The sequence below is a fragment of the Mercenaria mercenaria genome, chromosome 4, assembly GCF_021730395.1.
Source record: "Mercenaria mercenaria strain notata chromosome 4, MADL_Memer_1, whole genome shotgun sequence".
In the NCBI taxonomy this organism is placed as follows: Eukaryota; Metazoa; Mollusca; class Bivalvia; order Venerida; family Veneridae; genus Mercenaria; species Mercenaria mercenaria.
In genome coordinates, this window is record NC_069364.1 from 21,179,538 (window position 1) to 21,205,110 (window position 25,573).

Here is a 25,573-nt window from a genome sequence, read left to right on the forward strand (position 1 = left end):
AAAAATTGTTTTGTCACAAACTTCAGTTACAGTGACTTTAGGGGGTCGAAATTTATGTCTCCAATTTGCTTCATGTAAAAATTAAATGTGAGAAATTAAAAGCTGTATCGAACCAGGCATTACAGAAAAAAAATGTATTCCACAGGGCAAAAGAGACTTGTCAAATATATGCATGTATTTAAAACAATGCCATTTAGTGTGAATGACCAAAACAGGGCAGATTAACTGTAATATATTGAAAAAAAAAATGTTCTCTTTGGCATAGATCTTGGGTCTGAACCTTTATCAAGTGTGTAGAAAATCTGTCACGATTATCAGTATAATTTATTACGAGCCAGTGAGCTATGAAATGAACCTGTCTAAGTAAAGTTACTTTGATTCCAGGTATCAAAAGAATGTAGCACTGGACTGCATGAAGCTGCAACTGATTGTGTGTGTAATGCTCTCTACTGTGTGGAGGTAAGTATACCTTACTGTCAGATGAAAATGATCTTTGAGGGGCTATTATTCTGCAGTTCTAATTTTAGGAATTTATCATGTAGGTCAAAAGGTCATGCCTTTTCAAAACTTGTGGGACCTGTGCTGGCTTCAAATCACTTGTCCCTTACAGATGTGGGTTCGAGTCTCACTCGGGGCGTTGAATTCTTCATGTGAGGAAGCCATCCAGTTGGCTACGGAAGGTCGGTGGTTCTACCCAGGTGCCCGCTGGTGATGAAATAATGCAAGAAGGGGCATCTGGGGTTTTCTTTAACCATCAGTTAGAAAGTCCCCATATGACCTATAATTGTGTCGGTGTGACGTTAAACCCAACAAAAAAAAATGATTTAATTAATGATTGTTATGTAAAGTAAAGTGTATGTTTATTTGTAGTGTCACTCATTTTGAAAGAGTTAGCCATTTTGACTTAGAGACACATTTTTGGCCTGACATTTATGTCTTGAATCCTATCTTTTAATGCCAGGCATTAGTCAGGAAGGCAGTTAGTAACCATTCTTTAACTAGCTGTAGGCTTACCAACCAGCCACATTCAAATGGCTCCCAGTGGGATACAAACCTCCCACCTGCCTACCCAGGGCTGATGCTTCTACGAGGCCACAGTGTATGGTATATAGTTTAGTGTCTTCTGAGAACAACTGTTGCAGAAAGTGGCTGTCACAAAAGTTATCTGCTCTCTAATTTGTGCAGTTTTTTTTTTTATTGAGTATTCCTCGACCTTGTTCACAATGTTCATGGGCATGATATCATGGCAATGTTTGAAAACCAACTGTATTCTCCAGGTGTTTTGAGCTATGGCTTTTGAAAAAATGTAAATTTCGAAAGCTCATTTTCTTGAGCAGTTTGAACAGTTTTTACCCAATGTTAACCAAGCTTGGTTATCATTGGTATAATATGATAGCCATGTTTAATGACCTTGTGGTTATGGAGTTGTCACCCTTGAATCACTGAAAATTGACAATATCCACTCTTATCAGTGTAGTACATATACTATTTGGTCACAATGCTTATGGGCTTTATATAGTCTGCTTAATAAGTAGCTGTGACATGTGTGTATTGTTACAGCTTGGTACTCCTGTTTTATATTGATTAGATGAATGTTTAGGGCTCAGTTAATTTCAAATACTTATGATGCTGTTCTTTTGGATTTAATACATGAGCCAGGCCATGAGAAAACCAACATAGTGGCTTTGCGACCAGTATGGATCCAGACCAGCCTGCGCATCTGCGCAGTCTGGTCATGATCCATGCTGTTCGCTAACAGTTTCTCTAATTGCAATAGGCTTTGAAAGCGAACAGCATGGATCCTGACCAGACTGCGTGGATGCGCAGGCTGGTCTGGATCCATGCTGGTCGCAAAGCCACTATGTTGGTTTTCCCATGGCACGGCTAACATGTGCTTGTTTTTCAGGATCTAGATGCACATCCAGCTATGGCACAAGCTTTGTTTATATCTGTATTAGAACTAACAGAGGCATTCCATCAGTCTGTGGCTGAGGAGGATATAGACAAGTACGTGTGATTTACTTATGGTGTCTGTACTGTTGGTTTAGTAGGTAGAGAACAAAAGTATGAATTGAAAGATCATGGATCTGATCCCCAAAACCACAGAACAAGACTGGATATTTTCCGGGATTATCTATAAAGGCAATATATATGAAGTCATTAACTTTGTCATCCACTTCTGAATCATAGACACTTTTGATCTAAAGTCTTGCCTGGTATGGAACACTGGGTATATTTCAATCTAACATATAAGCTAACAATTTTAATTTGCTTGATGTTTCTAACATTAATTAGCAATGTTAGTCAAACATGTTTCTAAATTGCTCAGCGAGTGCATTTCTTTATGTAGAATGCATAGAACCTTTCTTCAGAGTAGATAAACTGTGTGATGTTACAGGTTAATCACAAAATGTGATTATTTCTTCAAGTTCTTAGTACTTCTGAACTTGTTTGTTCGGTTGCTTTGGTTAAAGTGCCATTTTTCAATGGTATTTCAGTCAGTCATATAATTGTGGGCAGTTAACCTAGCCAGTTTTCCTGGATTTCTTTACTAGCCATAGCCTGTTCTTTGCAAGTAACTGCCAACTTCTCCACATGAATCAGAACCAGAGGACAAATGATTTCGGACACAGTGTCTTTTATCAATTGCCACTGACAATATATACACCTCGCCCATAGATCAGGCTCACCACCCTGGGTTAGTAGATCTGCGCTCTCCCTTTTCAACTAGATGGGTAACTAATTCTGAACTTAAATTGGCCAATTATTGGATTTAGATTTTTTCATATTTTTGACTTTGAGGTTGTGTCATTCATATTTCTACATGTAGTTAGATAGTCAATAGTCTTGCTAATTTGTAACATTTTATTTCAGATCTTTAAACTACTGTAGAATATTCACAGAAATGGCTGAATCCTTTTTAGAAGTTATTGTAGAAAAACCAAATCAGGTATGCTTTTTGCTTCTTTTTGTAGGGGTCTCTGTTGACTGATGGTTAAGGTTACGGACATCAATTCACTTGCCACTCACATATGTGGGTTAAAAACCTCACTTGTGGTGTAGAATTCTTCAAGTGAGGAAGCTATCCATCTTGTTTTTGGAAGAGCGGTGGTTCTGCCGTGTTGCCCACCCATGCCTGAAATGATGCTGGAAAGGTCACTGGGGGTGGGGGGTCTTCCTTTATTCAATAAGCTTTACAAGTCACTGTATGAACTATATTGTGTTGATGTGAATGTTTGGTTTACATGCATATCATATTCTTTTGTGTTGGTAAAAGTATGACCAACAGTTCTGAAATCAGTTTGATACATTTAAAAGGCTCACGTTTCGAAATTCAGAAAATTCTTTAAGCTTTGTGTAATTGTAATTGTAATTCAAGTAATTCAGTGAGTTATCAGTAATATTTGTTAATATAAAAACACTATAGATGGTAAAATTGTAGTAAAATGCTGCTACTTACAGCACTATATCATGCTGTGAACTTGTGATGTTATTAATAGAATGAAATACCTGTACTTTTTATTAGCTCACCTGTCACATAGTGACAAGGTGAGCTTTTGTGATCACCCTTCGTCCGTCAACAATTTCGTGTCTGCACGATAGTGGTTTCATTTATGATTTTCTTTTAACCAAACTTGCACACAACTTGTATCACCATGAGATCTCCGTTCCTTTCTTGAACTGGCTAGATCCCATTATGGGTTCCAGAGTTATGGCCCCTGAAAGGGCCAAAATAAGCTATTTTGACCTTGTCTGCACAATAGCAGCTTCATTTATGATTTGAATTTAATCAAACTTACACAAAACTTGTGTCACCATAAGATCTTGGTTCCTTTCTTGAACCAGCCAGATCCCTTTATGGGTTCCAGAGTATTGGCCCCTAAAAGGGCCAGAATTAGCTATTCTAACCTTGTCTGCACAATAGCAGCTTCATTTATGATTTTATTTTAACCAAACTTGCAAACAACTTGTATCACTATAAGATCTTGGTTCCTTATTTGAACAGGTGAAATTCCGTCATGGGTTCCAGAGTTATGGCCCCTGAAAGGGCCAGAATTAGCTATTTTGATCTTGTCTGCACAATAGCAGCTTCATTTATGATTTGAATTTAATCAAACTTGCACAAAACTTGTGTCACCATAAGATTTCGGTTCCTTTTTTAAACCGGCCAGATCCCTTAATGGGTTCCAGAGTTATGGCCCCTGAAAGGGCCAAAATTAGCTATTTTGACCTTGTCTGCACAATAGCAGCTTCATTTATGATTTGATTTTAACCAAACTTGCACACAACTTGTATTACCACAAGATCTTGGTTCCTTTCTTGAACTGGCCAGATTCCATCATGGGTTCCAGAGTTATGGCCCCTTAAAGGTCCAAAATTGGCTATTTTGGCTTTTGCAGCCATATAGATTCTAATAATAATAATAGATACTTCATTTATGGTTTTATTTGATACAAACTTCCAAAATATCTTCAACAACAATAAATCTTGGATTCCATGACAAATCAGATCCAATCATAGGTTCCAGAGTTATTTTATATCTGATTACCTCCCCTGATTGTAATCAAAATGGATTTATATCAGTAAGTACTTATAGGACTTATTTGAAATTTCATTATTGTCATTAGTTGGACTGAGCCAATCAGGGTAGATAACTATGGACTGATTTATGTCAAATTACCTCCCTTTATTTCAAATTAAAATGGGTATATCTCCGTAACTAATGAAGATACTGATCTGAAATTTCATTTATGTCAACAGATTTATTTGGCAGATCCTTCTTTTGTTCACTTACAATATTTTTTTTTTTAATTACTTCCCTTTTACATTACTATAAATAGCTTATTTTTAGTAACTTTTTTATTATTGGCTGTAGGGAAAAACCCAGACCACTTTTCTGTGGTACAACATGGATGGTACCTCCAATTTTTAGGTGTATTTTGACATATCTGTACCTTGTAAGAATTTTTTTCTTTTTGGTTAAATTTCTTCTCTTTGTTGTTCCTGTCCTTTGTGGACTTAGATATTTCTTCTGAGGACCTTCTTGTCCTCAAGTGCAATGATAACAGGTGAGCGATATAGGGCCATCATGGCCCTCTTGTTATTCTCACAAAATTTCAGCTGAAATAATTTATGAGTTAAAGAACATCTTGATAATCTTGGAATTACTGTAACCTTAGCTTGATCTGGATTATGTCGCTCAAGTGTTGAATATGATCAGTCCTTGTAAAATCTACAAGAGATAAATACATCCCAAATCAAGCTACTGTTATAGTAACCCTTTAATTATATGCCAGCAGCTATTTTCTTTTTATATCTACACCAAAAATGCCTGTAAACTCGAAGGAAATGTACCAGGTTGTTAATATTAATTTCTGTTTTCAGGGTCTAGGAGATTTTAAAGTTTTAGAATTATTACTAATGTGTGTAGGACACCACCAGTATGAGGTAAGGAGAATTTTGCACATCTGTATATTTTTCAAAGATTCGCAGATTTATATAAATAATTGTTTGAATGTGCCTGTTAGTACAGGTTAATCAAGGTTGTTTCAACTCTCTGTATCATGGATGTTAAGACTGTATCTTACAAGTGCCACTATCCTGTTAATTTACTAGTCAGATATAGACTATCATCTAATATATTAAAGGTTTAAGCTTAAATGAAAACTTCACTTAAATTTTGTTTTTAGAATTGTACTGTACACTTTGTATTAAGAGGCCACCAAAGGGAATGGCCAAAAGTGGTCTCTTAACAAAAAGTTGTCTCTTGATATTAATTTCTTTTTTTTTTTAACAACACAAAGGGGAACTGAAAAAATGGTCGCTTAATGCAAGTGGTATCTTACTAGACATGGTCTCTTGAGCAAGTTTAACTGAAAATTTAATAAGACCAGCAAATAACCTATATACATGTAGAGCAAAATCTATCTCTGGTTATTCTGCAATATACCACTCGCGTGCAATGACGTCATCTGATCCAGGTGCGTAGCGCGGTCGTAAAAAGTAGTTACCTTTTTTTTTTCTAACACTGTTGATACTAGTATGTCGTGTTAGAATCGAAATAATAAGTTCCCAAGTGTGATTAATCATTGAATAACCAGAGTTTTTCGTTATTATGCGAACAGTATATCACTCAGGCCTACTGCCTTCGTGATATATTCTTACGCATAAGAACTCAAAACTCGGATTATTCTACGATAAACCACGTTTGGGAACTTACTATTTCTTAATTAACAATACTGTTTACTTGTTACATAGGTGGCTGAAGTGACTTTTAACTACTGGTATAAATTATCTGAAGATTTATACCAGAAGAATGTGACAGAATTAAATGATGTGTTCAAGCCTTATATACAGAGACTGATTATTGCCTTATGTCAACACTGTCAGATGGACCCGGATCATGTATGTATTCTGTGAAGTCATTTATTTCATGGGTTTTGGCCAAAAATGGTCATTTTGTGGGCTTTTGTGTTTGAGAATTTCAAAATTTTAAATTAGCCTGTGGAATGATGCAGAAAACTTGCAGTGTTTGCAAGCTGAAGGTTTAAATCAAGGGCAAGTCATTTGTTTTCCAAGACGGCTGACTGAAGTGTATCTAAGGTTACTAGTATAAAACATGGAATCCAACTACACTTGTCAAATTAATTAACCACTATATATAGCTGAAATTCTTTTGAAAAATGGCATTTAAAGCAATAATTTAGTCGACAAGAAGAAAATATGCAGTCACTGATTTTCCAGTGCTTCGGCTACATCCTTCTTGAGGGAATAATATTAATGAACAATGGATATAATGACATCTTATGTTGCGTTAAAATGCAGGGAAACAGACAACAGTAAAAATGGACGCTGCATAATAGCTGATAGACGCATTAGTACATTTGAATAAGAAAGATTTCAAGTATTGAGACAAAAAAGCTGCAATGATGTAGCATAGTCAGAGATATGTATGACTTACGTTCTGTCTTTATTACAGGATGGCATTTTAGATCCGTCAGATGATTTTGCAGATTTCCGAATCAGAGTATCGGAGCTTATAAAAGATGTGATATTTATTGTTGGTTCTTCTACTTGTTTTACTCATGTGAGTTTTAATAGATCTTTTTATATAGAATACAATAGCTTCTTTTGTGTGGTTCGGGGCCTTCTTGGCCAAGTGGTTAAGGTCACTGACTTCAAATCACTTGCCCCTCACTGATGTGGGTTCGAGCCTCACTTCGAGCGTTGAATTCTTCATGTGAGGAAACCATCCAGCTGACTTACGGAAGGTCGGTTGTTCTATCTTGGTGCCCGCTCATGATGAAATAATCCAGGCAGCTGGGGTCTTTTTCCACCATCAAAGCTGGAAAGTTGCCATATGACCGATAATCGTGTTGGTGCGACGTTAAACCCAACAAAAATAAATAGAAAATTCTTTGTGTGGTTACATCAGTAATCTGTAGTTTTGCTGTGCTTTTTTCTTACAATTTTTGCCTGGCAACAAGTTTGCAAGTCAAATTGTGCCAGAAAGATAAAACAAAATTAAAAAAAAAGGAAATGTAAAAAGTGACTGAATACATTAATTTCACTGCTGTCTTTTTATTACAGATGTTCCATAATTTAAAAAGCCAAACATCAGAGACAACGTGGGATGTTTCTGAAGCTTCATTGTTCATCATGGCATCAGTTGCAAAAAATATTCTCCCGTATGTATAACCGTGCTGTAATGTGTGATTAGTACTTTTCTGAAGCCTCAGTGATATATTTTGAATCTGTCCACCTCTTTTCAAAATCGGGCGCCTCCATGGGTGAGTGGTTAAGGTCGCTGACCTCGAGCCACTTGTCCTAAAACAGATCTGTCGTTCCAAATCTTGCTTAGGATGTGGAATTCTCCGTCTGAGGAAGCCATCCAGCTGGCATATGGAAGGTTGGTGGTTATACCTATGATTCCGCGCATGCCTACAGCTATGCCTGAAGGGACACAAAGTGGGTTTCCTGCACAGTTGAAAGCCGGAAGAGTCGCAAATTGACCTAAATTGTGTCGATGTTACTGTAACAAAAGAAATATATATAAAATGTCAGTTGTAATAGTTACAATAAGTTAATCTATGATTTGGTTTTTACTGAAGTTTTTTTCTCAAAATGTAAGGCTAAGCTTTAAGTAGAAAATAATGTTGTTAATTGTAATAGAAATTGTATGCACACAAAACATGAAATAATTCTTGAGCTTCCAAATTTTCAGTTTTACATTACGAGTTCAGTTAAAAAACCATGCTATATACAATAACAACATTATTGGCAAGCATTTTAAGGGATTATTAAATCAGGGCTCCAGTTAAGATGCGTATTAGTTTAAATTACGCTTTGAAATAATGCATGTATGCATGTCTGATAATTTTTAAGCGTATAATTTAAAAACGAATATGAAATAACGGAAACACACGCAATTGTTTTTTACTAGCGTAAATAAAATCTGAATCGTCTGGGTGCTTTACATAACAGACCAAAGGTCGGCATTAATTCTCCCACATTGAACATACACATGCATTGAATGGTACTTTGTAAACCAGGTTAAACTATATTATACACTCAATGTGTGCTGGGATTTAATATTGATAATACGGTAGTGTATTTTAAAGTGGTGTCGATTTAAAATATCAACTCTCGGTACTGAGTAATCAACAAAAATGTCTCTTTCTAAGAATGTAAAAAGTGAACAAACACTACACATACGTTAAACCAACAAAAATGATCCCCAAAACATAGCTAAAGGCATGTTGAATATTCTATTGGATTCGGTAGCGAGTGTGAAGCCAAAGTAAGCTCAGGGAGAAAAAAGAAGCAAAGAGTTGAATGTTGAATTGAATTCATGGGTGTTACGACCCAATAAATGTGTTATAACACTGATTTCTGTTTACTCCTAGTCAGTTTCAAAATTTTACTATTTTGCTCATTCACAAAAATTATGATGAGTAAATACTCATAGGGCTAAGGCCAAAAAAATTATCTGGAGCCTTGATTAAATGACTTTTGATATAAATTGCCAGGCAGTAGCTTGTGTTATTGACAGTTGTGTAGTTCAGCTCATTCGCTGGACTGAAGTCCAAATTTAAGCAGAAAAACAGAATTCTATTTCAAAAGTAATGTAATAAAACATTTATTGAATGGCTTGTGGGTAAATAGTCTATATACTCTAATACTCAGTGAGGACCAAGGGTAAATAGTTTTGACTATTGACTGGCAAGCCATTGTATTATAAGTGTATTATATTAAACGTGCAAAAGAGGTGGACAATGGAACCTGCAGATGTATCTTTAATTAAATGTTGGAATTGGGAATAAATCTCCTTGTTTGTGTGTTTTACAGAGACGAGAATGATGTAGTACCGCAAGTTGTTGAAGCTGTGTTATCTATACCATCCACTGCCCATATTGCAGTACGCTACACAACTCTACAGTTGCTCGGTGAATTATGTGAATGGATTGATAGTCACTCACAAGTAATCGGTAAATGTTTACAATTTTGATGTGAGATAACTGTTGATTATTTACCTACAAATATTCTGTGAAAAATAAGGTTTGTATCTACTAAATATATAGATACTGACCAAAATCAGAAATTCTTATTTCAGAAGGTGGAAATCTGATTCAGAATTTTGCCTGTGCTTGGTCTGTTTTCATAACCTTTTCTTGGTCAGGGAAGTCAGTAATTTGTTGGGTTTTTTTTTTTTAAAGCGAATTTAGTTATTTGACCCTTACCATTGCTGGACACGATTGAGTCTGCCTTTGCGACCAGTGTAGATCATGATCAGCCTGCACATTCATGCAGTCTGATCATGATCTGCACTGTTCGCCATTCAGTCAGTATCTTTTAGGTAAGCACCCCTTTTAACAGTTAATGGTACTTTCCAAATTGAAAGATGGACAAGTTCATTATAGAAATTTAGCAGGGTAAGGGTTAAGGCTAAAATGTATATGGAGGTATATAAGGGTCTTTAAAACAACTTGATGTTGGATGAATTCAGCTCTCACAGGTTTTGCCAGGCCAGATCACAGTCTGCACTTTAGCACTTTATGTGATCTGAGCCTAGCAAAACTATTGGTTCCAAGTTGGGTTACTGTTATAATAGCTCTGGGATGTGTTCTCTGAGCATATATTGCTGAAGGACATTTAGAATTGTAACGAAAGGTTGATTAAGTAACTATATTTCTTTTTTTAGGGAGTGTAACTGTTTTCATTACTTTAATGAAACTTGCTTGCTTGAAAGGAAGTTCTTGCACAAAAAAGCAACAAGTTTTTCAGCTAATATATGTAGGGAAAATCAGGCTTAATCACATATAAATTACAACTGATACCGAAATGATAGTTGAGATATTTCATTTTATGATATCTAAAACTAGTTTGACATGCTTTTAACTTATCTGACTATTTCAGACCCAGTATTACAGTACCTGCTGGCAGGTCTACAAGAATCTCGGCTGGCGTCAGTGGCGGCGACAGCTCTACAGAGTATCTCTACAATGTGTAAAGATCATATGAAATCTCACTGTGATGGACTGATACAGATAGCGCAGGCAGTTGATACCTTCAATATCTCTAATGACGCTGCAACGGGATTATTACGAGGTTACCCTTGATATTACATTGTACATTCATTTAACAAAAATATGTAATATTGTACATAAATTTTAAAATTTTGATTAAGTTCTCCTACTGGAAATGTAGTTAGTGGTACCTGTATTTAATTATTTATTTATGTACATGAATCTATACATTTTCTTTATGACTTATGAGAGTGTAGACATTGCATCTTTCAGTTCATAGATTTTTCTTCCCTGAAAATGGTGGAAGAGACATACAGGTTTGCTAAAATCTGTGTGTCAATATTCTAACTTAGTCTTTTTCTATGGCTGATTACCTGTGAATCAAGAAGGAGTTTTTTTAAAGTACCACAAGTTATTATGGCTATAGATGTTGTGGTTTTGGATAAAATGGCTGTTTTTTGGCGTGATAAATCTGTTGATTATATCTGTTCATTTTGATTTGATTGGCATAACCTCGAAATCTATGAAAATTAGTCTTCCATACAGATTGTGCTGTAACCTATTTATGTACTGACGAATATCTTCAGGAAACATCCTTGTCTAGTGGAGACATTCCTAGTTTACAGCTCTTGTTTGAATTGAAAATTTTATATGCTTGCATTTTATTAAATGAATATTTCTCGCTCTAAAGGTGTGGCAACTATTTTAGCAACTCTACCACATGACAGTTGTACAGAAGGCATGCGAAAATTGTGCAATTTCCAAACCACAGGACTTAATAAGGTGAAGTGATAGTTGTGTTCTTATAAATGTTGTTAAAATTGATCATTAGTAATAGAAAAAACAGAAGATAACTTACTAAAATCTGGTTGAAGATGTCATTTAACAAATTAAAGTGGAATTATGCGCATTTTTCAAGTAAAAATTCAGCTGAAATAGATGTATGTGTAAAAAGGGTGGAGGAAATTATAGCTTTTAACTAAATATACGAAACTCTTCCTGCTACCAGTACGAAATAATAACTTTCCAAATATGACTTTTCTTATTTTGACTGGGGCAGTCTTTTTAAGAAAAGTTAAATTGCACACAGGGGTTGCTTCCCTTCAACTTCAGAAATCTCGGCCTATAGACAAGGGAGATCACTGCGTAGAAGATAGAAGAAAAGAACTATTATTTTATTAGTCTGATTTCTTTATTCCTAAAGCATCAACTTCAAATACTCATATATAGTTAATTTAATGCATTTAAATGCACACTGTGACAGCATCCAAAAATTGCTTTTATAAAACATTCACCAAAAAATACACTATGTGCACTAAGATGTGCATAATGCCACTTTAAAAAAAATCAGGAACATGGAAAAAGTCATTGGAAATGGATGTATGTTAGAAATAACTCAGATAAGTGCATATTCATAAGCTGGAAGAAAGTATTTTTCAGTGTTTGTTTACTCTGTAGAGTAAGCATTTATATTGATAAAGCAAGTGATTATATATTACAGTATTTATATTACAGTTATTGTCAGAAGGCTCTGATATACCAAAACAAGGAGCCACAGATGATCCTACAGTGTGGCTAGATAGACTCTCTGCTGTGTTCAGGTAACACCAACTTACGTATAAAAAAATGTCTTTATAAAGTTTTGAAAGGGAAGTTTTAACCCTTATACTGGTCACGATTGATTCTGCCTTTGCTACTAGTGTAGATCATGATCTGTGCAGTCTGACCAAGGTCTGCACTGTTCACCATTCATTCAGTATCTTTTTTGGTAAGCACCCCTTTTAACAGTTGATGGTACTGTCCAAATTGAGAGATGAACAAGTTCATTATGGAAATTTAGCAGGGTAAGTGTTAATGAACTTGTTTTTTAAGCAACGCCTAATTTTTGATGTAAGTTCATCATCAAAGATATTCAGTCATTATACAAAATCAACTTTATAGTGTTATCACTATGTTGCTGCGAAATAGGTTTCCAGTATCTAAAATGTAACTTGTCATGAAAATGGAGAAATGAAAAACACGAAAACAAGGTGTTTCTAGTCATATGACAAATGTTCTAAAATAGATGTGTGTGCTTAAAGCATGTTATTGCTTAATACAGATGGGGCTTAGGCAGGTTCATTTGTATGTTTGTTACATTTTTAAAGCTTTGAGGACATTATGGTTGTTTCTATGTTTGCTTCACTATTTCTAGATACACTACACCAACAGTGACCAATGGTCAAGTCCATCCATGTTTACCAGTCATACAAGAGGTATGTGTTACAGTTACAGTTGTGTTAGTGGTATACGAACGAGACATTTTCTCAGCTTTACACAAACAACTGGACAAACAGCAAGCCATGTATGAACAGACTGCATAGTGTTTAGTTGCTGATATGTCTGTAGAGCCTGTGTGAGGTTTTGTTTCCAAGGTTTCTAATTTAGCATTGGTAAATGGCAGGTGTCATATTTACCTCCTCAACATCCAGTCTAGGAAAATACAGCTGGAAACTACTAGTTAAAGTAAATCACCAAGTACTTAACACTTTGCAGCTGTCCACTGAGACCGGGAATCGAAAATAGTAGTCCAGCTTAACAACCATGTTGCCGCTATCTCCCTGTTCCAGAGGTTAATATACATTCTATTATATTAAACTTTCTTTTTTCTTCACGGATATGAAATGTTTACAAGTTCTGGTCCTAAATTGCAAGTGTTTATATAGCAGAGAAAAATGTTAAGTTTTGTTAGAATAACTACAGGTGTGTCACTTATCTAAAAAAAAAAGAACAACTTCATTTTATATTGTGGTAGGCATCAACTTAGAATTCCTTGAGTCTCTTCACAGTTTTTATTTTCAGGTTTGGCCAGTTCTATCTCAAGCATGTACAAAGTACCAGGCAGATGTGAGGATAGTGGAGAGATGTTGTAGATGTATAAGATTTGCAATCCGGTGCCTTGGCAAGAGTTCATCACCTTTGCTTCAACCTTTAGTGCCTCAGGTCAGTCATTATGCTAAATTTATGATTTAGGAGTGTGCCACAGGATGTGTGTAGCAGTATAGAGACTTAAACTTTGGACCTGGAAATACTAAAAAATTTGTTACAAACTGCTGTGTTGACCAAATTTACCATTAATAAAAGGGGGTAAGTGAAAGGTTTTTCAGAATTATAGTAATAGAAGGGCGTATCTGCACTTAATTTTTGTACCAGAAAAGTCCACTTACGCCCTCTGAATTAGAAGAGCGTATCTGTCATAGACATTTTTTTTCGTTTTGCCGAAAACTACGATTTTCCACTTAAGCCCTTCTAATTCTGAGGCGTCTCTATCAAGTAGCTTCAAGGCTTCACAAGTGTTCCACATAATGTTGAAGATATATTATGCCCAAATTTCATAATTGAAAATAGCAGTTACTAAAAGTATCTATTAATACACAGAATAAACATGTTGGTGTGTATAGTTAAGTTTGAAATACTACACATATATAAGTATGACTATATAAAAAGGTATGTTTTTTAGCTCGACTATTCGAAGAATAAGTAGAGCTATCCTACTCACCACAGCGTCTGTGTAGGCGTCGGCGTCACACCCTGGTTAAGTTTTTCGTACCAGTCCACATTTTGACACTTTTGAGATAAAGCTTTGAAACTTTCAACACTTGTTTACCATCACCATGTCCAGTTATAGGCAAGAGTACATAACTCTGTCAAGAATTTTGACTGAATTATGGCCCCTTTTGACTTAGAAATCTTGGTTAAGTTTTTCGTACCTGTTCATATTTAGACAAAGTCTTTCGAGATAAAGCTTTGAAACTTTCAACACTTGTTTACCATCACCATGTCCAGTTGTAGGCAAGACTACATAACTCCATCAAGCATTTTGGTTGAATTATGGCCCCTTTTTGACTTAGAAATCTTGGTTAAGTTTTTCTTACCAGTCCACATTTTGACAAAGTCTTTTGAGATAAAGCTTTGAAACTTTCAACACTTGTTTACCATCACCATGTCCAGTTATAGGCAAGAGTACATAACTCTGTCAAGCATTTTGACTGAATTATGGCCCCTGTCAAGCATTTTGACTGAATTATGGCCCCTTTTGACTTAGAAATCTTGGTTAAGTTTTTCGTACCAGTTCATATTTTGACAAAGTCTTTTGAGATAAAGCTTTGAAACTTTCAACACTTGTTTACCATCACCATGTCCAGTTTAAGGCAAGACTACATAACTCCATCAAGCATTTTGGTTGAATTATGGCCCCTTTTTGACTTAGAAATTTTGGTTAAGTTTTTCGTACCAGTCTACATTTTGACAAAGTCTTTTGAGATAAAGCTTTGAAACTTTAGACACTTGTTTACCATCACAATATCCAGTTGTAGGCAAGAGTACATAACTCCATCAAGCATTTTGACTGAATTATGGCCCCTTTTGACTTAGAAATCTTGGTTAAGTTTTTCGTACCAGTTTATATTTTGTGTAAAGTGTTTGACATATGGCTTTGAAACTTTTATATCTTGTTCAGTATAATAGTCTCTATAAATAGTAAGAGTACGTAACTCTCTCGTCTTTTTTGTCTGAATTATGGCCCTTTTTGAACTTGGAAACTGGTTCTGTTTTGTAAATGTCCATGTTTTGTCAAGACTATTTGACATATGGCTTTTAAACTTTAAACACCTGTTTATCATTATGATTTCCATCTCTAGGCAAGAGTACATAACTCTGACAACTATTTTGACTGAATTATGGCCCTTTTTGGACTTTCAAATTTGTTCAGTTTTTCTTACAAGTCAGCGTTTTGTCAAAACTATTTGAACTGTGGCTTTGAAACTTTTAACACTAGTTTATCAACATGATTTCCATCTGTAGGCAAGAGTACATAACTCTGTCAACTATTTTGACTGAATTATAGCCCTTTTTGGACTTGGAAATTAGTTAAATTTTTCATATAAGTCCATGTTTTGCCTAACATATAACTTAACATATTTGCCATCATGGTCACACATTGCCATTTAGTGCAAGACTAATCGAAATCCACAAATACAGAAACATTTTTTGTTTAATCCATTTTTTTGTTTAGTCTGAAAATCTATGGAAATATTTTGACCCCATTCTTCAATCAATTCTTTGAATAGTCGAGCGCGCTGTCATCCGACAGCTCTTGTTAACAAATTTCTGTTACTAGAACATTTGTTATTACAGCTCTACATAGGTAGTTAGTTTATATATCTAGCCAAGTTACAAATACATGATGATTTTCTAGATTTAAGTCAGTATTTAATTATAATATATACTGTAACATCATTTAATTTCATGGGCATGAAATATCGTGGTTTTGGTCAAAATGGCATTTTCGTGGGGATATGAATTCGTGGATTTCAACTTTTGAACATAAAATGGTGGAATTACTTCATTGGTTAATTCGTGGATTTACTCACCACGAATCCAAAAATTATCCCATAATATTCATGTTCACAGTTTAGAAAACATAAATTACATTTACAGAGGGGATTTGTACCAAGTACACTCGCACTCGTGTTTCCTACCTAGCAATATTGGTGGATGAGTTGGCCAAGGACGTACACAGCTCTAGATATGTTCAGATTATATCTGAACTGTCAAGAGTCACTAGATCAGTTTTAGATTATTGATATACAAAGCAACAGCGAATGTTTAGACTAAGTACTTAACCACAGGCGGGGCTTTACTTACAGGTGATTCGCAAGTCTTGATCGGAAATATCTTTCCATTATGGCAGATAATTCGAATGAAAGAACCTTTTTTTTCATTATTTCACACTTAAGGAATAATGATCTCTTTTAGCTCGACTATTCGAAGAATAGTCTAGCTATTATCACTGGCGTCGGCGTCGGCGCGCGTCAACTGGTAAGTTTGATGCAAGTACATACACTACATTAAGGATATAGCTTGAAACTTATTTATCTTTCTAGTCAATACCACTACTGGGTCAGTTCCTACTCTAAAGTATTTTGAGAAATTATGCCCCTTTTGACTAGAAATTCTGGTTAAGTTTACATGCAAGTTAATCTCCAAATAATGCAATGATTGAAACTCAATGTTCGGGTATAAAACTAGTGAAGCACCAAGTCCATAACTCTGACTTCATTTGGCAAATTATGCCTTTTGACTAGAATTGTAAGTTTTGCGCAAGTATACAGCTATTACAAGGCTATAATTGACTATTTTCTTTTCAATCAATCCTACTCACGGTCAAGTCATAACTTGCATGTTTTTGAATGGAACTGGTTAAGTGCGAAGTACATACTATAATAAAGGCATAAGATTGACTTTTTTCTTTTTCTAGCATTACTCCTCACTGTCTAACTCTGGCAGTATTGGCAATTATTGCTTAGAAAATTTGGTAGTTTGCGGCAAGTACATCGTATACAAAGCATATAGTTGGACTTATTTATTCTTTCCTAATATTACTACTCACTGGTCAAGTTAAATCTTAATTATTTGCAATTTCCCTTTTGGACTAAAAATTGGTTTAAAAGTTTTACATGCAATTACTACCCAAAATAATGCGATATTAATTGATTAACATGTTTCTCGGTTATAATATTATAGCATAAGTCCACCGATATTCCTTTGAACTTAAACTCTTGGATATTTAACATTTGGTATAATTCAGTTCTGTGACATATTTCGAATATTAGTTGGCTGTCTATGACAGCTCTGTTTATTGAGGCATCAGCTTTTGGCCTCTATTACAGAACTCTGTTATCAGAGCTCTGAAAGGCAGACGTTCCTGTATCAATAAATGGTCTGATCACAAAATGGGCAGTTCTGTCATGCAAATTAAGCCAATTTGAAAGGCCATGGCATTTTCCAAAGTTACTTAAGAAAAAGTCTGAGACCTAGTCTTATGGTGTTGTTAGTTACAGAAAGAAGTTTTATTATTTCAGTATAGTAATATGTTATATAATTGTTATCATATGAACCTGATATTAAGAACTACATACTTAAACCCAGAACAAACAAAAGCATGCTTATATCTCTGTAGAAAAACCTGTTTTCCTTTAGATTTGCTGACCTTTCTTTTAAATTGTTGAAATAGAAAACTTTAAATGATTTGTTCTGTGTTATGCCAAGCGCATACTCTAATGATAAAATTATAATTTGATTTTGAGAAAGATATTTATCTGTTACTCCAAATGTTTATTGTAGTTACTGTATGTCATTATTAATTGACAGGCATTTTGTCCACCAACATTCAAGTTGCTAGAAGAACAAAATGGTCTCAGAAACCACCCAGATACTGTAGATGATTTATTTAGACTTAGTTTAAGGTGAGTATATATTCTTCCCTTTTAATTTTCTATTAGATGTTGTGTATACTAAGTTGCACAATAGTTACCTCCCGGGTTAGTGGTTACAGTTACTAGTGTTGAATCACTTGTTCCTTGCCAGTGTTTGGTGAGATATTGTCAGGGTTTGCTTTCTAATTCATATGAGGAAGTCGTCCATCTTGTACTGTCCATATGCGTTAAACTGGAAAGTTGTCGTATGACTTCTAACAGCTAATGATTTGATATTAAAACCCAGCAACATTGAGATGCAGTTAAGAACAAGTTATGCCCTATACAGTTAACACTTAAACAGACTAGCATATATAATTATATTTGAACAAATTTAACTGATTTGCTCATTTTTCTAGCTGTTGCAATTTTTGATACCTTTGTTTTAGTCTTTTTGCTGAAGAACAATCATAAACTTGTAACTTTAATGTACAAAAGTATGACATAATTTGAATAAAACATTTCTTTTTAAAAGTATTTGAAAAAATTGTGAAATATGTTTTTACCATGAACACCACTATGCCACTGGCTAAAATAGGATTTGATATTACTAAAGAGAAGTGTTGATGTTTTCAAACAGATTTATCCAGCGGGCTCCATTGCCATTCCTACAGAGTGTAGCAATAAAGCCGGTATTAGTGTGCAATAGCCTCCTCGCACGTCGCCACAGGATGCAAATGTTTTGATGAAATTTATAACTAATTTGTTAAAGGCACTCTTCTAAAGATGTCAGTAGTTCTATTCTGTTGTTATATTGTATGTATAATTATGTAATATAATTTATTCTATGACTGCAAGTAATGAGCATAAAAGTATTTACAAAATAATATATCTTATTCTAAAAGAGATAAAAGTCACTAATTCTTGAAAAGGAATTTAAAAAGCATAAAATCTTGTCTCGTGATGGCAATTTTCATTCATATTTTTATTGAAGCTAATATTTAATCATATGAAAATGTAATATGAAGCAATTATACTTTTTCAACATTAGCCGGAGTGTAATGTTTTAAAATATGTAACTATTTCTGTATACTTTTTCAGCACTTTTTACGCGTAGTTTAAATTTAGTTACTCAGGTAAGTTTTCCAAAAAAAGTCTTTTTGCTTCTCGAAAAAGTGACTTAAGTGAAATTGTAGCAACCTGTGGTTAATCAAATCCTTTAGTCTGAGCATGCTTGATGAGCATAATGGATATTAAGAGTATTTAGAAAATTAATGTTTGCATTAAAACTTTATCGCTTGTCGTTAAACATTTAAACTGCATAGATGGAAGTAAAAGGTCAAGGATTCAGAAATAAGCATTAGCTCTTCAAATAGGAATTGCCAGGTGGCTTTGTAATATTTTATGATACTGTAAACAAGTTACGAAAGTTTAAGCATTAACCGATGGGTTTTAAACTGTATACCCTGACTGAATAAACATTGTTAATCTGTAGACTTAGAGACACTTATATCATCATTAAGCAGTCAGACGTTTCTCCAAACTTAAACTCTTTCAGCTGTTGTCATTGATGCAGATTGATGCCCCTTTAACAGTCAGTATTTTATCAATGTTGGGGTCATCCGTAGCAATGGTTTTAAACTTGATCAAATCATTTGACCTCCAACAGTGTCGCAGGTGTTGAGCATATTCCAGTCATCTGATAGGAAGCTATTCATCTCTTGCTTGACAACGGTCGTGTTCTATGATAAAATTTGGCATGTGGGGAACCTGGGATACTCTTCCATAAAAAAGTGGAAGTTGCCATAAACTTAAATTATGTTGATTGACTTACAAAACTGACAGAACACAGATATACACATGTAATTTACAGTCTACTTTCTGTTACAGAGCGTGAGGACTTTGAAAGCAGAAGTACTTTAGTGAAAACACTACTACATGAACATGGGCAGGCATTGGTGCATTCCTTAATACATTCAATTGTGTTTTGCCTGCCTACATACATGTCAGCTGACATCAGTGACGTCCTGTATGAGCTGATGCTAGTAGACAGACCAGTAAGTAATAATACTCAAGTTACATATTCTTAGCAATATTGTGCCAAGACTTAAAAAAAAAAAATTCCATCCATCCTGTGCTGAAATTCTGCTTATTTACTTACAAAGTGTGTCACCAGCAAAATGTTTTGACTGTTTATGATATAGTTGTTGTTGTGTTTACGCAGGTGTTATGTTGAATTTAATATCTGGATCTAGTTGGCAGAAATTCACATTTTGCATATATTCTTCATACATTAATTGCATGATGAAAAATAGGGGGAGGGGGGGGGGGAATTTAGAAAACATAACTGTAAGAAAAGTGAGGGGGGGGGTTTAAAGAAAAGTTATTTTTTAAAATGTTACATAAAGACGTGGAATACTGGCTTAAGTCTATTGTAAGTATTTTATTTATATTTCAGACATTCTGTGTATGGTTGGAGCATGTATTAAAAGCCTTGCCGACAGAAGCTACCGGAGGTGCAATAACAGTTACGCATAAACAATTAACAGACTTTCATAAAGCAGTGACTAGTGCAGAAAAAGTGACACCAATCTCAGACGCTTTAAGAGAATTTGCACGTCTATATAGATGAAAGTGATAACAAAAAATTAGCTCTTTTAACTAAATGGTTGTTTTAATGTATAAATGAGATTTAAAGAGTGAAAAAAAATCAAGAATAGGTTTAGACCCTTCTGGTATGGGCATTATCTATATTGCCATTCTGTGGCATGAGAGCGAGGGTCCTACATGTATTTATTTAGGCATAAAAGGCAGAATGCATGTGCTTTTTACACTACCAAGCTAATGTATCTTTTATCTAGAAATCTACCCTAATGACACACTTTTTTCCGATTTTAGAAGTTTCATTTTTAAAAACTTGTAAGCTTTGAATACAGTAATTGTACCTGCTTTTACTTCACAATAAGCAGACCTTAAAGGATGTTTCTATAACTATTTAAGATGTTAACAAGTTAATTTGATAGTTTGTGAATAAAATTTGTACAAGCTGATGGTAATAAAATATTTTGTAACTGAGCAACAGTGATAATGAATTTAGGAGAAAAAACAGCACTGCCAGGATAGCCATTGAAGACTAATGAAACTAGCTTTCTATTTAATAGACTGACTCTTTAAAATCATATTTCTCTGAAGTAGGATTTATTAACTGCTCTTAAATATAGTAACAAAAGGAAAGAAGGAGGTGGAGAAAGGTGTGGAACAACTATAGTTAGGTGAGTGAGTGAGTGAGTTGGGTTTTACGGCGAATCGAGACAAAATGGTCATATATCGCCGAACTATAGTTAGGTTGCTGAAATGTTGAAAGATTAAAGGGAAATGCAATGATGTTCTTGCGTTAATTCTGTCTGCTAGGATTTCTTTAATCATTTAAAGAAGTGAAAGAATTTTCAAAATCATCTTACAAATGAAAAAGTTATGAACATTTTAATATTTGATAAAATTGCCGCCATTTTGATTCCATGACAACAAGAAACAAAATGGTGGATTTATTACATTTCTAGATACATATTTGAACTAAATTTAATTATTTCTGTAAATTTATTTCTCTATTTTTCCAGTTATAATGCAAGAAATTACCATGTTTTACATCTCACTCTCAAGAAACATACGATATTAATCTATTTAAAAGGTTTTTGCTAAATAAAGAATTCCAGTCATAAACACACTAAAATGGCTGCCTCCATGATTGGACATTTTCTTAAATTTCAAACTGCCATTTCTTTTTCTATAGTGGTCCAATTTTAAAAATTCTTTCAGCGTTGTGAAAGGCTGAGGGGTTGACTTTTAAATGAAATTAACCTATTGTCAGGCATTCCTTTCACTTTAAATGTATGCAAAGTTTTTAAATTATCTGTTCAGGAATAGTTAATTAATTTGGAGTCATACTTTCTGCAATGTACTGTTTATTAAATGGGTGAAATAAAAACATTTTTTGCTGCAAAATGAAAATAGAACATAGAAGTTTTGTGCAGGGCAAGAACTTTGAAATCGTTGGAAATATATTCCACAGTTACTGTGTTTTCCATTCTTGGAAAAAATAGTTAATTGATATTTCTTTAAAGTCCTATATTTCTGTATTAAATACTGATAAAGCAGTGAACAATATATTTACTTTTTAAAATGATACTTTTCATGCGATTGTCATATTTTCGCATACCATGGTATTCAGAAGGGTTGCTAGTCAGATTTTAAAATTCTTCCAAATATTTTAGACTTATTTTGTTATTAGAAAATTTTCTTAAGTAACCACACAAAAATTATTGTTTTACGTACGTGTTACTGTAGCATGTTGGCATTATTTTATTTCCTTTAGGGCTTTATACACAGCTAGGTGATGATTAAAACTTGTTATTTTTTTCTTGGTATGCTGGAAGTAAACAGTTTTAGTTTGAATGTATAACATTTGTGTCAGAAGTAAAACTTGTAATATACACCTGTAAATTTTATTCATAGTGTAAATGAAATATATAATGTTCCTAATATGGACATGTAAATTCTAATCCAGTGTACAAAGACATAGAGATGCATTTTTTTAATGTGTATAAACTGCATCATTTCAGCCTTTTTGTTTTTGCCTTTTGCAGTAGTAGTGTGCTGTAAGGTCTCATGTATTTTCATTTGAAAGTCTTGCCGATTTTTTCCTTTGGTGATTTAAAGTGGTTGATAAAGTTGGATGTTCCTTTTTCCTAATAAACCAAACAGTTTGTCTTCCCAAATATTCAAAATATGTACAAAGCATACACAGTATATTTTTACTCAGTTAAAAAAAAAAAAGAATAATTATGTTCATATACAGTCCAGAGAGGAAAACACGCCCTTTTTAGGTTTGTGAAATAAAAAATGAATTCATATCAAGTCTAAACAGGAAAAGACGTACTTTGGTGGGCTTGTGAGTAGCAGAACTTCAAAATTTGCCATGATTAATAGCCATAAAGAACAATTTAACCATAGCAGCTATATAAGTGGTCTCAATTTTTGACATAATTGTTAACTGTTGTTGGTATATGCCTGTTTGCGTTCTGGTACCTACTTCAGGCTGGCTAAATTACAGAGGCCCCTGCTTAAACAGTATTTTACCTAGGGGACTTGGCAAGTTGTCAGATGACCTGAACTGTCTTATAGACTTGATAAATGTTCCATCTGAGTGTAACGTAAACGCAATTTGGTTTTTGATTCTGACGGTTAGCTTCGATTCTTGTGAGTGGAGATTCAAACAAATCAAAACTGAAAATCGAAAAAGCTGTTAGATTACCTTGACCTTCTTATAGACTTGATAAAATAAATGTTTCATCAAAATGTAACGTGAACTGATTTTGCTTTTGGAGGTCAACATCGAGTCTTGTGGATTGTGATTCAAACTTAAAGGAAAGCTGAAAATTGAAAAAGAAAAAAAAAGTTACGGGAGTTTGATGCAAGTCTTTTTGGCATTGTGAGAAAATGTTCTCAATATTTTATTTTTCAACAGAAAAAGACATGACATCTAGAAACAGTAGGCTTTTTTCTAAACAACTGACAGTTACCTTGTAGCATATGTATAAAGATAATGTAAATTATCAGTGTGCTATTTTAATTATGTAACAATTATGTATAAATCTTTTTAGTTTGTTTTATATGCTTATTTTGTTTTTTACAAAATCATGTTAACAATACAGCAGTATGACAGTATTGTGATAATGTCATATTTTTAATATAAAGTGAAAAAAAATCTCCATCAACTTTGTTGTTTATGTAGGTTATTTTTGTATTGTGAAATATGGCCCACTGCTGCAGCAGAGATACTGAGCAATATTATAATTCAGAAGAAAAGAGCGCACATTGCTCAAAGCAAAACATAGATTTTTAGCTCACCCAAAAGCACTTTGTTAATACTGGTGGTGAGCTATCTTGATCACTCACTGTCGACACTTTTCTTTAAACCATTTTGTGGAAGTTGGTTGGTCCTCTTCCAAATTTGTTCACACAGTTCCACTTGGTTGCACATAGGGGCCACCAGTGTTAACTAGAACTGTTAACTGACGAATACCCCCACAATACGGTCTTGTCACAGAAGAATGGCAACCATAAGAAAGACGTGGCCACAAGAAGGTGCAATTTAAATTGAACTTTACCTGTATTTTATGATGTTACACCTGTGTACCAAAATTTATCTTAAACTGTCAAGCCTTTCGTGAGTTATTGTCCGGCAACCATGAGTTTGGCAAATTTTAAGTTGGAAAAGGGCCATAACAACATAAAAAAATTGGTGATTTGTAGCCAAAGTCGAACTTAACCTTTATTTTATGATGTTACACATGTATACCAAAAACAGGTAAATCTGTCAAGCCTTTCACAAGTTACTGTCCAGGAACCACGAGTTTGGCAAATTTTAAGTTGAAAAGAGGCTATAACTACGTAAAACAGGAGCTATTTCGATACTGGATAGTGAAACTGGGCACATCTGAGGAAACTGGAACTGTCACTGTTGTGTTTAATGACCTAATGGTGGATGAATATTGCACAATAGCTCGAGTCCGTGTTAAAAATTATCAAATAATGGAGGTACAGTAAAAGTGTATCAAAACACTATGTAAGTATAATTCTAAGCAAAAAGGGGGCATAATTCAGGAAATTTTGGTCCAAGAGTTGTGCACCTTGTGTCATATGATGCAGGTAATGATGTGGAAAAACTACTTCAAGTTTGAATCAAATGCATTTCTTAATAACTGAGATATAGTGAAAATGCATCAAAATTAACCTTAAATTCTAAGTAAAAGGGGGCATAATTCATGAAAAATTGGTGTCAGAGTTCTGCACCTTGTGTCACATGATGTGGGTGATAAGGTGGAACATCTATTTTAAGTTTGAATCAAATCCATTTAGTAATAACTGAGATATAGTGAAAATGCATCAAAATTAACCTTAAATTCTAAGTAAAAGGGGGCATAATTCATGAAAAATTGGTGTCAGAGTTATGCACCTTGTGTCACATGATATGGGTGATAAGGTGGAACACCTATTTTAAGTTTGAATCAAATCCATTTAGTAATAATTGAGATAGAGTAAAAGTGTATCAAAACTGTAACCTGAAATTCTAAGTAAAAAGGGGGGCATAATTTATGAAATATTAATGCAAGAGTTATGGCCCTTGTGTCACATGATAAGGGTGATGATGTTGAACAACTGTTTTAAGTCTGAATCAAATCCATTTAGTAATAAAACTCTTCCAGGCACATAGAAGTTATGGATCAAAAACCAAATATCTAACCTTTGACCTTGACCTTTGACCATCAGGCATAGGTGATGTGTTCAACATGTCATCTGGTCTTTATAGCTTAGTTCCAATTCTTCATAAAATTTGAAAAATCTAGACAAACCGGACAAAAGTACCAGATTTTGCACACAGGTAGTTTGGACCAACACAAGACTTTTGGCTGTAAGGGCCAAGGTCACAGCTCTTTGGAATTCTATTTTTAGAACATTCAAAATGGCCGCCATTAAAACAAATAGCTATTTTAGTAAAAGTTATTTTTTATCTTATTTTTGATACATATTTATGCGTAAACTGATTCATACCTACCCTTACAGTCAAGTGATACATTTACAGGAAGTGATGTCAATTTTCACGTCCGTCTGTTTGTAAATCCGTCTGTCTGTATGTCAAAATGCTGTTTATAAAACAGTATACTTGTGATTATAACTATAAGATGGGCCCCGTAATGTGCAGTTTGACTTTAATTATGTATTGGTGCAGCTGAAAAAAATCTGTCTGTCTGT

General features: G+C 34.3%; 1 protein-coding gene across 1 annotated transcript in view; it reads left to right on the forward strand.

Annotated features, from left to right (window-relative positions):
- The window catches only part of LOC123551141 (transportin-3-like), a 39,313-nt gene extending 15,784 nt beyond the window's left edge, over positions 1 to 23,529 (forward strand). The window contains 18 exon segments of the mRNA XM_053542073.1: positions 385 to 459; positions 1,907 to 2,007; positions 2,875 to 2,950; positions 5,386 to 5,448; positions 6,259 to 6,405; positions 6,980 to 7,087; positions 7,591 to 7,688; positions 9,349 to 9,488; positions 10,417 to 10,608; positions 11,218 to 11,309; positions 12,042 to 12,127; positions 12,721 to 12,781; positions 13,368 to 13,520; positions 17,718 to 17,812; positions 18,402 to 18,478; positions 18,481 to 18,526; positions 19,635 to 19,818; positions 20,220 to 23,529. Of these exon segments, the coding sequence (XP_053398048.1) occupies positions 385 to 459; positions 1,907 to 2,007; positions 2,875 to 2,950; positions 5,386 to 5,448; positions 6,259 to 6,405; positions 6,980 to 7,087; positions 7,591 to 7,688; positions 9,349 to 9,488; positions 10,417 to 10,608; positions 11,218 to 11,309; positions 12,042 to 12,127; positions 12,721 to 12,781; positions 13,368 to 13,520; positions 17,718 to 17,812; positions 18,402 to 18,478; positions 18,481 to 18,526; positions 19,635 to 19,818; positions 20,220 to 20,393 (1,968 nt within the window). The 3' untranslated portion in view covers positions 20,394 to 23,529.
- Positions 23,530 to 25,573: the final 2,044 nt, after the last annotated feature.